Source organism: Triticum urartu, chromosome 6A (assembly GCF_056163025.1).
Source record: "Triticum urartu cultivar PI428250 chromosome 6A, HENAU_Tu73, whole genome shotgun sequence".
Taxonomy (NCBI): Eukaryota; Viridiplantae; Streptophyta; class Magnoliopsida; order Poales; family Poaceae; genus Triticum; species Triticum urartu.
In genome coordinates this window covers 513,432,947-513,448,507 of record NC_141878.1, presented here as the reverse complement: position 1 = coordinate 513,448,507, position 15,561 = coordinate 513,432,947, and the positions used below count along the sequence as shown (strand labels likewise).

The 15,561-nt window shown below is 48.4% G+C and overlaps 1 protein-coding gene across 1 annotated transcript; it reads left to right on the top strand.

Annotated features, from left to right (window-relative positions):
- The first annotated feature begins 7,975 nt into the window (after positions 1-7,975).
- LOC125514533 (uncharacterized) lies at positions 7,976-12,265 on the top strand. Its single transcript, XM_048679873.2, has 3 exons — positions 7,976-8,990; positions 11,229-11,693; positions 11,781-12,265. Exons 1-3 carry the CDS (start codon positions 8,241-8,243, stop codon positions 11,802-11,804), a joined length of 1,239 nt encoding a protein of 412 aa, XP_048535830.1. The 5' UTR covers positions 7,976-8,240; the 3' UTR covers positions 11,805-12,265.
- The last annotated feature ends 3,296 nt before the right edge of the window (positions 12,266-15,561 follow it).

Here is a 15,561-nt window from a genome sequence, read left to right as displayed (position 1 = left end):
TGCGTTAGAGACAACTGCATTCACTTTAGATAGGACACCATCTAAGTCCGTTGAGACGACGTCGTATGAACATTGGTTTGGCAAGAAACCAAAGTTGTCGTTTCTTAATATTTGGGGCTGCGATGCTTAAGGCTTCAGCCGGAGAAGCTCGAACCCAAAGCGGACAAACACATCTTCATAGGATACCCAAAGGTGACAGTTGGGTATACCTTCTATCTCAGATCCGAGGGCAAATTGTTTGTCGCTAAGAACGGGTCCTTTCTCGAGAAGGAGTTTCTCTCGAAAGAATTGAGTGGGAGGAAGATAGAACTTGATGAGGTTGTCGAACCTTTACTTCAACCAGAGAGTGATGCAACACAGAAAGATGTTTTCTGTGGCACCTACGTCTGTTGAATAGGAAGTTAATGATAGTGATCATGAAGCTTCGGATCAAGTTGCTATCGAACCTCGTAGGTCGACAAGGATATGTACTACTCCTAAGTGGTACGGTAATCCTGTCTTAGATATCATGTTGTTAGACAACAATGAACCTACGAGCTAGGGAGAAGCGATGGTGGGCCCGTATTCCGACAAATGGTTAGAAGTCGTGAAATCCGAGATAGGATCCATATATCAGAACAAAGTATGGACTTTGGTGGACTTGCCCGATGATCGGCAAGCCATCAAGATAAATGGATCTTTAAGAAGAAGACGGACGTGGGCGGTAATGTTACCGTCTATGAAGCTCGACTTGTGGGAAAGAGTCTTTTCACAAGTTCAAGGAGTTGACTACGATGAGAATTTCTCACCCGTAGCGATGCTTAAGTCCGTCGGAATCATGTTAGCATTAGCTGTATTTTTCGATTATGAAATCTAACAGATGGATGTCAAAGCAAGTTTTCTTACCAGTTTTCGTAAGAAAAGTTGTATGTGATACAATAAAAGGTTTTGACGATCCTAAGAATGCTAAAAGGTATGCTAGCTCCAGCAATCCTTCTATGGACTAGAGCAGGCATCTCGGAATCGGAATATATGTTTTGATGAAGTGATCAAAGCTTTTAGGTTTATACAATGTTTGCTAGAAACTTGTATTTACAAGAAAGTGAGTGGGAGCACTACAACATTTCTGATAAGTATATGTGGATGACATATTGTTGATCCGAAATAATGTAGAATTTCTGGAAAGCATAAACGGTTGTTTGAAGAGTGTTTTTTAAAGGAAGACCTGGATAATGCTGCTTACATATTGGGCATCAAGATCTATAGAGATAGATCAAGACGCCTGATGATACTTTCAAAGAACGCACACCTTGACATGTTTTTGAAGGAGTTCAAAATAGATCAGTCAAAGAAGGGGTTCTTACCTGAGTTGTAAGGTGTGAAGTTGAGTAAGACTCAAAGCTTGACCATGGCAGAAGAAAGAGGAAGGACGAAGGTCGTCCCCTATGCTTTTGTCATTGGCTCTGTACGGTATGCCATGCTGAAGTACCGCACCTGATGTGTGCCTTGCCACATGTCTGGCAAGAGGGTACAAAGGTGATCTAGGAGTAGATCAACAGATAGCGGTCAAATTATCCTTAGAGGAATAAGGAAATGGTTCTCGGTTATGGAGGTGATAAAGAGTTCGACATAAAGAGTTACGTTGATGCAAGCTTGACACCTATCCGGATAGCTCTGAGTAGAGATACCGGATACGTATAATGGAGCAATAATTTGGAATAGCTCCAAGTGGAACGTGGTAGCAGCATCTACGATATGACATAAAGTTTTGCGAAATACATAGGGATCTGAATATGGCAAGACCCGTTGACTACAACCTCTCTCACAAGCATAACATGATCAACCCCAGAACTCTTTGAGTGTTTATCACATAGTGATGTGAACTAGATCATTGAGTCTAGTAGAATCTTGGATGTTGGTCACATGACGATGTGACCTGTGAGTGTTAATCACATGGCAATGTGAACTAGATTATTAACTCTAGTGCAAGTGGGAGACTGTTGGAAATATGCCCTAGAGGCAATAATAAATTGGTTATTATTATATATTTCATTGTTCATGATAATCGTTTATTATCCATGCTAGAATTGTATTGATAGGAAACTCAGATACATGTGTGGATACATAAACAACACCATGTCCCTAGTAAGCCTCTAGTTGACTAGCTCGTTGATCAATAGATGGTTACGGTTTCCTAACCATGGACATTGGATGTCGTTGATAACGGGATCACATCATTAGGAGAATTATGTGATGGACAAGACCCAATCCTAAGCCTAGCACAAAGATCGTGTAGTTCGTATGCTAAAGCTTTTCTAATGTCAAGTATCATTTCCTTAGACCATGAGATTGTGCAACTCCCGGATACCGTAGGAGTGCTTTGGGTGTGCCAAACGTCACAACGTAACTGGGTGGCTATAAAGGTACACTACAGGTATCTCCGAAAGTGTCTGTTGGGTTGGCACGAATCGAGACTGGGATTTGTCACTCCGTGTAAACGGAGAGGTATCTCTGGGCCCACTCGGTAGGACATCATCATAATGTGCACAATGTGACCAAGGAGTTGATCACGGGATGATGTGTTACGGAATGAGTAAAGAGACTTGCCGGTAACGAGATTGAACAAGGTATCGGGATACCGACGATCGAATCTCGGGCAAGTATCGTACCACTGGACAAAGGGAATTGAATACGGGATTGATAGAATCCTCGACATCATGGTTCATCCGATGAGATCATCGTGGATCATGTGGGAGACAACATGGGTATCCAGATCCCGCTGTTGGTTATTGACCGGAGAACGTCTCGGTCATGTCTGCATGGTTCCCGAACCCGTATGGTCTACACACTTAAGGTTCGATGACATTAGGGTTATAGGGAAAGTATGTACGCGGTTACCGAATGTTGTTCGGAGTCCCAGATGAGATCCTGGACGTCACGAGGAGTTACGGAATGGTCCGGAGGTAAAGATTGATATATAGGAAGTATGGTTTTGGCCACCGGAAGTGTTCCGGGCATCACCGGTAGTGTACCGGGACCACCGGAGGGGTCCGGGGGTCCACCAGGTGGGGCCACCAGCCCCGGAGGCATACATGGGCCAATAGTGGGAAGGGACCAGCCCCTAGGTGGGCTGGGGCGCCTCCCCACCAAGGCCCATGCGCCTCAAGAGGAGAGGGGGCAAACCCTAGGCGCAGATGGGCCCTAAGGCCCACCCTAGGTGCGCCCCCCTCTCCCTCCCCTTGGCCGCCTCCCAGATGGGATCTGGGGGCTGCCGCCACCCCTAGGGAGGGAACCCTAGGTGGGGGCACAACCCCTCCCCTCCCCCTATATATACTTGAGGTTTGGGGTTGCCCAACACATGTGATTTGCTCTCCCTGTTGGCGCAGCCATACCCCTCTCCCTCCTCGTCTCTCGTAGTGCTTGGCGAAGCCCTGCTGGAGTCCCGCGCTCCTCCACCACCACCACGCCGTCGTGCTGCTGCTGGATGGAGTCTTCCCCAACCTCTCCTTCTCCCCTTGCTGGATCAAGGCGTAGGAGACGTCACCGGGCTGTACATGTGTTGAACGCGGAGGTGCCATTCGTTCGGCACTAGGATGATCGATGATTTGGATCACGACGAGTACGACTCCATCAACCCCGTTCACTTGAACGCTTCCGCTTAGCGATCTACAATGGTATGTAGATGCACTCTCCTTCCCCTCGTTGCTAGATTACTCCATAGATTGATCTTGGTGATGCGTAGAAAATTTTGAATTTCTGCTACGTTCCCCAACATGAACATCTATGCATAATGTGACAATTAGGCACTGAAGGCATCACTGTTAACTAACATCAAAAGCTCCAAGACAAAATGCAGTAGAGTTGACATGCCCCATTGCAAATCTGAGTACCATGACCTTACCTCCATAAGGGCAACTCTAACCGATCCCCTATCTGGCACTAAGGGAGGATAAATTCGGTTATCCTCCCTTACGCCGCACCTAGCGGATCCCCTAAAATGATTAGTGGAGGATATATTATCCTTCTCCGTCTCAAAAAAACCCGATCTCCCTAAATATCCTCATCGCACGCTCGGCTGAGGAATAGTGGCGCCTCCTCTCTCGCCTCCTCTTTCCTGCCACAGCCGCCTCCACGCCCCGCCGCTGCCACCGATGACCGAACCACCCACCAGAATGGATACCCTGGACCCGCCAGCCACCGTCGCTAGCTTGTCGTCGCCAGAAACGACCCCCGTGCGGTCGCCCGCGCTAAAGAAGAGCTTGGGGATAAACAAAGTCGACCGGGTTCAAGCTCCGGCTCCAACCATGGCAAAGCCTGCCGGGGTGGAAAGCCCTCTTCGGTGACGGTGTGCCGCCCTCCTGCTGCTCCCCCCGCATCTAAACGAGCAAGAAAACCAATGGCGGTGGCACCGTCCCTCGCCGAGGAGGCCACGAAGAGGAAGAAGAAAAAGGCCACAACGGCGTCCCGCCCACGGCTGGCGCCTCGTGCATCGTCTCCAGCGACACCTTCCGGCACTGCTCCGGCGCGTCTGATGGCGGCAGCCGGCAAGAAAGGTCACGACCACCAAGTGTTCGACGTAATGCTTACAAGGTAAAAACTTCAACATTTTGGCCGGACGGTGATTGTTGGTAGCCGATGGTGATGTACTTTGCTTGTTTTGTTGTTGTTGTGCGAAGATGAACACGACTGAACTTTTAGCATCTTTGGAGTATGTAACATCCCGAGAATCATGCCACAATAATCTCCCCTCTAATCTTGCCAAGTCATCATGTTTCTCAAGCTTAAGTGCCACTTGCTCAAATTCAAACCCAAATTCAAATTTAAACTGAAAGTCAAATTTCTATTTCTTCAAACTGTCCAAAACATGTTCGTTGGGTTGCAAATAATCACTAAGTATTTTTCATCTAGAAACCAATATTATCTTTAATACTAAATTACCCCTGACCTATTTAAATCAGTGCCCAAAACAGCCACTTTAATACATTTGCATTTAAGAAAAAATCAAATGATTTCAAATATTACCCCAACCATTTTATAGCAGTGACAAATATTGCATGATATTTATTGAGCCAAATCCCATATTTTACAAAAGTCATTTTGTACCAAAACAATTAGCAACTGAGAGAGTAAAAAAACAGAAAAAAGAAATTAGAAAGGCCAGAGATGCTCTGCACTGCTGGGCTTCAAGTCAAACAGGACCGACCTAGCCCACCACCGGCACCCTCTTCTACCTCTGTTCATCAGGGGCTCGGTGGCCGCCGTGCAGCTGCCCACGGCCATGGATGGCCACGCGGCGGCCATCCGCACCCCTGCCCCGCCTACAAGTCAACCCAACGTCCCTCCCGAACCCTAGCTCGCCTCCCCTCGCGCCCCCATCTTCCTCTCCCTCTGGATCCACCGGAAAGTATCACAAACCATTTTTTTAGGGTAGTCTAGAGCCTGTTTAAGCCTAGCTACTGGACTCGCCTTTGCCTGAATGTGAAAATAAGAAATTTCAGGACCGAACTCAAAAGAAGTCGAAGAATTTCAACACAGGTTTTAGCTATCTCTTCAGCAACCTACAGTAGGAACCAGCCCCCGTTAGTGGCATACAGTAGATTTCTCATAAGAAAGAACCAGCCACACGAGTTAAAAGTTAAGATTTTTTTTATAGCTGAACCATGAGTTTGCATCTAAACTGGCAAGTGTCGCTGTGTATCCGTAACATAAGTTGTAAATCATCAGTTCCCTTGCTAATGTAGACAAATCTCTACTGTTTTGCCATGTCAAAACCGGCCCTCTAATCAGAGGGCACTGGTAATTTCTATAAACAAGGGGTGTGCAGACTGAGTTGCAGCAACGGAACAACAAACAGTCAATAGATTGTATTCTTTTATTAGCTCATCGGCTCGTGAACTGTTCCGTGGAGTAACATAAATTGTTTCATCAACTTACCAGTGGTAACAAGCTGAAAATCTGAAGAATCATACTAGAATTTTTGCTTTGTATTAGTGATAATTGGTCTAAGAAAATATAGTAACAAAGATTGCAGCAAGGTACCTTACTGTATTGAAACAGTGTCCTTGTGTTCATTTTCTTCCTCTAAGCTCCCTCCTTAATCCTTATGAACCAAGAATTCAGCTCGTGGTACTGCTTGCTGTAAGCAAAGCCTGTAACATGACATAGAAGTATACATATAAACTTGCAGTAGCTACAGTAATCACTTTGCTGTTCTGTCTTGGCTTAGAAACATGTGGATGATCATGATCAGGTGGAAGCCATTTCAACAGAATACTAGAAGTTTTTTTTTGAAAGATCCAGCAAAATGCTGGCTTGATTCGATTTAGCAAGAAGCAGCGAAAGAACAACATGATAAAGATCCAAAGATCAAAGAAAAAAAAAACGACAGCCCTAATAGCTGCCGAGCTACCCACCATAGACAACACGACTACAAAGTAAAAAGAGCCTGTCCTAGGCTACGCATCACTGCCGCGTCTCTTGACCAATGCCAATATCCTCCGAAGACAGCAGCAGCTCCAACTGGGACTTTCTTTGTCAACGCACCATCTACCCTTGAAGCAGAGTGCAGGCAGATGGTAGAACTCAGTCGGTCCCAGAAAAAGCTTCGTCTTGGACTTATCAGCGATGGCGTACATTGCGCCTGGAGCTTCACCAAAAACAGCGGCGAGCACCGGAGGAGCGCCACATAGAACCTCCAAGCAGTGCCTCAAAGCGTGATGCTCCCAACAGAGGAACGACGTCGGAGACGCCGCCATCACGCCGATCCAGCTCCGGACCTAGGCTTTCGCTCGGAGACACTACCAACCAAGCCCGAGGAAGATGCCGACACACCTTGGTGGCGCCTCCAAGGAGGAAAATGACACCCTCAGGCGCCATCAGCACCGGCTCTTGTTGTGCAGGACCTTCGTCCGTATCGTCGCACACCTCCGCTCAAGCCCTTGGGAGCTCGTCCATATCCGACTCACACCGCCGCCGCCGCAGCACCTTGTTGTTGAAGTCGTGAAGGTATGGTCCACCTCCCCACGGCGAGCATGCAGAGGCCAGAACGGGCCCTGCATCCCGCATCTACCACGGCTGGAGCCTCCCTGCTCCAGCAAGCGCAGCCCTCCCAGATCCAGCGCGGCCCGTCAGTGCCCTCGACGCCCTTCACTCGTCGACCTCTGCGGCGCCCACCTCCGTGCCAGGCCAGGAGCAGCACGGGGCGGAGCTCGGGCCCTCGTGGCGGCAGCACGCCAGATCCGCGCCACTGCCACCGCCGGACCGCTGCCCAGCCCTCCGCCGGCCAGATCCGCACCGGCCCTCCTCCCCGCGCCCTCCTCCTCCTTCACCGCGACCCCTCTCGGCGCCCTCCTCCTCCACCTCGCCATCTCCCTGGCGTCGCACCAGATCCGCTCACGAGGACGCACCGCTCGTCGCCGCAAGCCGCGGAAACAACCGCCCACCGCCCGACGAAGCCTCCTCCAGCAGCCAACCATAGAACGCCTCCGACCCGAGGAGATCCGCCGTCGGGCCGCGCCCCGCCGCGAAGCCGGCCGTCCCGCGCCGTCCTGGCGCCTCGCGGGGAGGGGAAGGGCCCCGCCGCCGCCGACGTACGCGCGGGCTTTGCCCGGCGCCGTCCCCTGGCGGCGGCGAGGGAGGGGGGCGAGGATGGAAGAGGGCTGCGGCGGCGGGCTGTGTTTTTCGCCCGACCGCTCGCGGGAGCGGACGAGCGACTCAGCCTAGAATACTAGGGGCCAGTTCTTTTGGCGGCTTAAAAAATAAGCCACCTCCTCCCTAGTTTTTGTCATAAGCCCCCTTCCTTATTTATTGGGGTTTCTGAACTAGTTATGAGATTACTAATCTAAAAGCCTCCATGAATTTTGGGAGCGGCTTATTTTTTAAGCTGGGAGAGGCAGCTTATTTTTTAAGCCGCCCAAACAAACTGGCCCTAAAAGTTGCGTCAGTATGCAGGCGAAACAACATACCCAAAATCATACTAGCAAGCAAACCAATCCCTGAGCCCCTCAACGGGCCTCGATTCCATCCAACAACATCAAACAAACAGGCTGAAGCCCCGCCTTTCACCTCACCAATTCTCTCCTCCCCTCCCCCTCCGGCAAGAGCCGAGCGACCACCTGATAAATCCTCCCGCCCCCGTCAAGAACCCAGTAACCGCTCTCCTCATCATCCCCTTCCCCCCTCCGCCCACCGCAGCAAGAAACCAACAACTTGCCGCCATCTTCCCCTCCCTGCCCCCCCACCCATCCCCGCGAGGCCGCGAGATGGACGACGTGCAGCGGAAGGAGGCGCTGCTCCTCGCGGTGGGGGTCCTGACGGGAGGCGCCGCGGATTTCGCCATCGCCATGCCCAAGGAAGCCCTGCGCGCCGCAGCCAGGCACCTGGCCCAGCTTGCTCTAGATATAGCAGCTTGTGCAGATGCCTCTGGCTTCGACACCTCCGACCTGCGCGCCGCCGCCAAGGCGCTGTTGCAGGCAGAGGCGGGCAGCAGGTCAGACGCCATCAGCGACCTGGTACGAGAGTGCCTCAGGTTGGACGGGATAGTGGCCATGCGAGATGCGGCTGCCGCGGACGACCTCCGGCGAGGCGTCCTGGACGTGGCACTGGCCGGGGGGACCCTGCTCCGTCTCCGCGTCCTCCCCGCGCGCGGGTTGGACTTCTTGCTCGCCGCCGCCGAGGGCGGCGCGGGGGGCGAGGTCCCCGAGGCTGATGCGGACGCCCGCGCAGCGCAGGCGGAGCTCGCGAGGGAGAGGGAGGCGGAGCTCCGGAGGAAGAGGGAGGCCGAGCTCAAGAGGGAGGCCCATGAGCCCACCACGGCGGCGACGACATGGTGGCGGCGGCTCGCGTGTCGGTTCTCCAGCGCGAGGGCGACGGGATCCTGGTGGCGGCTCGCCAGTTGGTTCCCCAAGGAGACGAGCGGCGTCAACGAGGATGACCCCGAAGCTCCGCTGATAGCACGCAGGCAGCCTGACCCCAGCCCCGGCCCCGGCCCCAGCCCCAGCCCCTCCCCCTCGGTGAGTTGTTGTCGAGTCTTGACGATGACTTGATAAGGAATCTACCAATGTGAATGCATACACAAATCCAACATCATAAAAGTGAGCTCAGATTATATTGGCCCAATATGCAACATAGTTTAATAGCTTCCTTTGGTCTTATACAGCTGTTTCTGTTGATATGTCAGCATGAAGTCAATTACAGTATATATCTGTAGCTAGATATATGAATAGTGGATATCAGTTGCATCTACAATAACTTGGCATTATATATTGCCATTTCTCAGATTATGATTCCAGTTTTTGCATAATTTTGAGATGATGGCTTGTGCACGGCTCTTGACATATATGGTTCTACTGTTGCACGTCATGTTCACATTCAGGTTTATACCCATTAAAATAATTTGCATTAGTGCTCAACAATGCAAGACTTGTAGCTTTAGGAACATAAACTTCCTTTTTTCAGATAAATGTGAACTTCCTGTTAGAGTTGAATTTTGTGCAAGAGTGGAACATGCTTTTTTCAGGGGAGCAAAGAGTAGAAGATGCTGTTCGTTAGAGGATAGAATATTGCAACGTTCCCTGTCTGTATTTTGCATCTAATAAAATAAAGTCAACTATATTTCTATCACAAGATATATGAATAGTGGATTTCAGTTGGTTGTACAATAGCATGGCATTATCCATTGCCATTTCTCAGATTATGGTTCCAGTTTTTGCATAGTTTTGAGATGATGGTTTGTGCACCGCTCTTGACATATGTAGTTTTAGTGTTGCGCGTCATGTTCACATTCAGGTTTACCCATTAAAATAATTTGCATTAGTGCTCAACAATGCAAGAGTTGTAGATTTAGGAACGTGAACTTCCTTTTTTCAGATAAATGTGAACTTCCTATTAGAGTTGAATTTTGTGCAAGAGTGGAACATGCTTTTTTCAGGGGAGCAAAGAGTAGAAGATGCTGTTCGTTAGAGGATAGAATATTGCAACGTTCCCTGTCTGTATTTTGCATCTAATAATAAAATAAAGTCAACTATATTTCTATCACAAGATATATGAATGGTGGATATCAGTTGCTTGTACAATAACATGGCATTATCTATTGCCATTTCTCAGATTATGGTTCCAGTTTTTGCATAGTTTTGAGATGATGGTTTGTGCACCGCTCTTGACATATGTAGTTTTAGTGTTGCGCTTCATGTTCACATTCAGGTTTACGCATTAAAATAATTTGCATTAGTGCTCAACAATGCAAGAGTTGTAGATTTAGGAACGTGAAATTCCCTTTTTCAGATAAATGTGAACTTCCTGTTAGAGTTGAATTTTGTGCAAGAGTGGAACATGCTTTTTTCAGGGGAGCAAAGAGTAGAAGATGCTGTTCGTTAGAGGATAGAATATTGCAACGTTCCCTGTCTGTCTTTTGCATCTAATAAAATAAAGTCAACTATATTTCTATCACAAGATATATGAATAGTGGATATCAGTTGCTTGTACAATAGCATGGCATTATCTATTGCCATTTCTCAGATTATGGTTCCAGTTTTTGCATAGTTTTGAGATGATGGTTTGTGCACCGCTCTTGACATATGTAGTTTTAGTGTTGCGCGTCATGTTCACATTCAGGTTTACCCATTAAAATAATTTGCATTAGTGCTCAACAATGCAAGAGTTGTAGCTTTAGGAACGTGAACTTCATTTTTTCAGATAAGCGTGAACTTCCTATTAGAGTTGAATTTTGTAAGAGTGGAAGATGCTTTTTTCAGGGGAGCAAAGTGTAGAAGATGCTGTTCATTAGAGGATAGACTATTGCAATGTTTCCTCTGTCTATCTTTTGCATCTAATCATGATGTGATAAGGAAACTGTCATGAAATTATTTATATCAATATATTGGTTATGATTTAGTTTTAACATATCTCCCCATCACATCTATCATCACATTATAATTCAGATTGTTAGAATTTTACCAAATATTTCTACCAAGCAAGTTTTCTCGAACATTTTACGAATTTCTTCCCTCAAGATGGACGCACCTTCATGGTCTAGTTCATATGATGATGGAATGCTAGTAGCAGAAAATTCCGAACAGCTGGTGTATGATCAGTGTTTGTGTGTCAAGTTCCGCTTTGGTTCGTAGTATTTTTGGTCTTAAAAAGAAACTCCAAGCTAGTGTAGCAGTAGATGTTTCTTTTGAGGGTCACTCTGAAGTATATTGGATAATCAGCTGGACTAATATTGCCATATTGGCGTTGATTTTGAGCAGGACTGCTCGCCGCCATGGGGCAACTGGCTCACCATCCAGACCTTCTCACTCGGCGGGTCCCTGTGCCTGCTCCCTTACATGGGTCCGGCTGCGCTGCTGAGTGACGCTGCCCACTATGATAATGATTACAGATGGTGGGTTCAGCTTGCTTTTCAGATATGGTGGTGCCTGGTTATCGTGGGCGTGCCCTGCGCCTTGTGTTGCCGGTCAAGGATCGAGCGAATCTACGCCCGTATTTCCGCCCACCTCGGAATGCTGGGTATGTATATTTTCCTCTCCTCTTCTTGTCTCACTGCCACAAATGAAGATTGTTTGTTTGGGAGTAATGGTTTTGTTACTGTTAAAACTGGTATTACTGTGAACGCCCTTTTCTTCTGTCATTGGATGCTGGCCGCCGTTGCCACGAAGCTGATGAAGATCTTTCTGGGTGGTGCCGTTGCCTATTTCCTGTTCTATTGGATACGGGTATAACTTTCTCTTCCTACTACTTATTTGTCAGTAGGCTTGCAGAATTGAATTGGTATAACTCTTATACATGGATTCCAATTGCAGTGTTGTTGGGTGGGAGAGATCTGAACAAGCAGTAAACGGCAGCAAATTGTTGGAAGCGTCGGCAGCAGAACGATCCGATGGAGGTTCAGTAACATGGCGGCAAGCAAGTTGAAAGCTTCCTGCTTGTCACGAATGTGTGAAACCGATAGTAACAAACTAATATAGTGCTATGATTTTCAACAAATATAGATATGGGGGTGAAAGGCATGATGCAATCTGTTGTGCTACACTACATGGATGGAATTGTAAATTGTTGAACAGATGATTGTAAAGTGTAGCGAAAAACTTGATAATTTTGTAGGTTAGAAGTTCAGGAATGAGGATGAACTTGATTTCTGCATGTGAACAGATCATGAATCACTATCTTGTCCTCATTGCTGGGTACGTTTACAGATTATTAGGCCCGCAGACTTGATAATTTCGGACTTATGGCCATGGAAACTTTTGCCTCAACTGTTTTCCTGCTCAACGCAAGGAAGCTATAACTGCTTACTCATTTTTCCCTCTGTTTTTTTTGAAGATTATTCATTTTTCCCTTTGTTATTCGAGATCCTCGATCTTTGTCTAACTTTGAACTTCTTTTTAACCCGAGTCCAAACACCTATATCAATTGATGAAGAAAAAAAGATATACGGGTATAACTTTCTCTTCCTACTGCTTATTGTAGGCTTGCAGAACTGAATTGGTACTAGAAGCGGTCTGCGCGCCTTGTCGCGCCGCTTTTCGTTGTAGGCCACTCTTTTTACCAAAGGTTTTGGTTGGAATTGTTTCAATTTGGCCATGACAATGGGTGCGGTTGCCAACAACACTGACATGTCAGCATATGAAGCAGAAGTAATGCTCCTACTTATGACTATGGTACACATGTATAAGGTACTCCCTCTGTATCAAAATATAAGACGTTTTTGCAATTCAGAACTGCAAAAACGTCTTATATTTTGATATAGAGGGAGTACCTTCAAACAAACCTCTGAGTCATGGCATATTCCTTTATTCAAATAGAGTTTCTTTTACTGGTTCAAACAGAATATCGAACATGAGTTTTTGCTTATTGAATATTGCATTGTAGTGCCCGCTCCTAGGTCGCTCCCGCGAACACACCGCTCCTAGGGTTCCCTCGCCGCCGCCGGCGGCTCCCCCGCGCGGGGCCGCCGCCGCTAGCCGGAGCCCGCTCCCCTACCCCTCCCGTCCCTTCCTCGTACCCCGCGTCGCCTCCCCGAGCGGGGTGACTGGGGCCCCTTCGCCGCTCCTCCCCAGCAATCCTCCCCCGCCCCTGCCTCCTCCCGCCACCGCCAGCGAGCACCGCCGGGCCTCGGCCGCGAGGTGCTGGTGGCGGCAGGCCTGCCCTTCCCCGCACGCGGCTCCCTCCTGCTCGGACGGTGGTGGCCGGCGGCGGTGCTCCTCGGCCGGCATCGATGCGGCCCGTCGGTGGTGGTGCCGCGGGCCTGGTGGCTCTGGACGCGGCGGTGCGGCCGTTGGCCATGGGGCGACGCGGTGGCGCTGTGGCTGGCGGCGCCTGTCCAGCCCTGATCTGGGCTCGTTTGGGCCCATCTGGGTTGGGGCGGGCCGAAGGCTTGGTGCTCGGCGCGACGTTCCTTGGTGGTGACGTGGTGGCGGCGGTCTTGGGTGGTAAGGACTTCGTTGGCCAGGGTGCTGCAGTGTGGTGATAGGACTGTCCGGGTCCACGTGGGCCCAGCCGGGTCATCGAGGCCTGGCAAGTCCTCGTCGCCGCGTCCGGTCGGCTCCGCTGCAGCGGTGGAAGCTGTCCCCTCCTTCCAGTCGAGTTGTGGTCGCTTCCGTGGCTGGTGTCTCCTCTTCCTCTCCAAGCCTCGTGTTGCTTGGGGCGCGGCGCTTCGGGATGCTGGGAGCGTGGTGGTACTTCTTTGGAGGATGCAGCGGTTGCCAGTCTTCCTTTCTTCGTTGATCTGCCGATGTCGGCATTTATTTCTCTTTCTTCTTCTTGTTTTTCTTTTGGGCTTATCTGTGCTGCGGCCCCAGCAAGTTGGATGTATCGGGTGTTTGCTTTATAATATAAAGCGGGGGAACCCTTTATCGTCAATATTGCATTGTAGTATGCTCGGCAGATATATCTATACTTCGAATATCCACAAAAGAACGAAAACAAACTTTCATGCTTTGCTATCTCCCTTCTGCAACTAAAATAAATATCTACCAAAAAAACCCATTTTTCCATTGTCAGTTTGTAACAGGTTCACCTACAAGAAGGAAACTGCACATGACCCTCAACAAATAAAAAAGAGAACACCAATTCCTAAACCAAAACTATTTAGAGATCCATCATTCCTGGTACATAGAAATTATACCTAACATGCGATGAGTGACTTGCATCAGAGTGACAACTTTCTGCCCTCCTTACAGACTTTGTTGGACTTCAGCTTAACTTACAAAATAGAAAGTAGCTAGGCTTTCCTGTTGCTCTAACCAATGCAACCAGAATACCGATCTAATGAAAAAGACTAGGCAATACATTTATACGTCAACAGTTACATCTTAATGACCCAAAAAATCAAAAATGACGATTAGGCACCCAAAGGTATCACCGTTCCCTAACATCAAAGGCTATAAAGACTAAATGCAATCCCCTGTTGCAAATCTGAAAACCATGACCGTAACTGCATAAGATAGCACATCGACGACAAATATAATGAACAATGTACGTCCTTTATGCAAAGGATTCACTACAAAATGACAGTATTGCTTCCATATAACGCAACGGAAATTCGTGCTGATTGCTGATATGCTCTAGGTTGGAGTAGGTGTCTACAGTTCTTCGTGTGTTACCGCAAAAAAGAATACTCCCGGCACGAGAGAAATGATCAAACAAATTATCATTGTAATGTTGTCCTGCATTTCTTTATCCTGGTACACAAATCGCATCATCAAGAGCGAAACCACCATTGCCAAGCTATACGTAGCAGCCATACCCTGGGAAATCATAGTAAACCTGTCAGACCAGCATAATCGCGCACCACTCTTGGCATTCAGAGGAGACAGGCAAGCTGAATAACTGCTGAGTAAATTCAGGCGGGGGGCACTAAACATCTGAAGCATCTAACAATTGCAACCAAGCAATAGACCTAGTATTAGATAAGCGGATCATCAAGGAAGGAGATGTAGTACGTACCCTAAGGAAGATTGCCCCGAATCTCTTCTGGGCGGCGGTTAGTTGGGTCGGCGGTGGCTGTCGGCCTTCTTCCATCCCGCGGAAGGAAAGGTCCTCCTGGATCGCTGGAGTTCCCGGCGGTTGCAACAACGGAGCAGAGCGAGATTGGTTGCGTTGACGGGACGATTTCATCATAAGCAGGTGACGACCGGCTAAGAAGGACGGGAATCCGGCCATGGATGGAACGCGCCGGCGCCTGACGACAAGAGAGGAGATCGATCAACGTGAAACCTAAAGCGCGGCCAAGGCAGGCAGTAGAGAGAGGTCGTCCTCGGCTTTGACTCTGTATATGGTTTCCGTTGTTTCCGTCCGACCCCGCGAACGTCAGCCCAGCCAGGCCAGCCTACTGGCCCAACACAAATTCGTTTCGCAGAAAGAAAAGTAAAAAATATCCAAGAAAAAATTAATATACAATACAGAAAATTTATAAAATGCGGTAAGTTTTACTGTGGCAGTGTACATAAATTATAGCATGAGTTTGCAACATGATTGAAAAAATTTATACAATCGTAGAAAAGAAATTGTGAGCAGCAAAAACTTGACATGTTTATGACATTTACCATGGTTCAAAAATTGAAGGAGAAAGAAACTGCCATG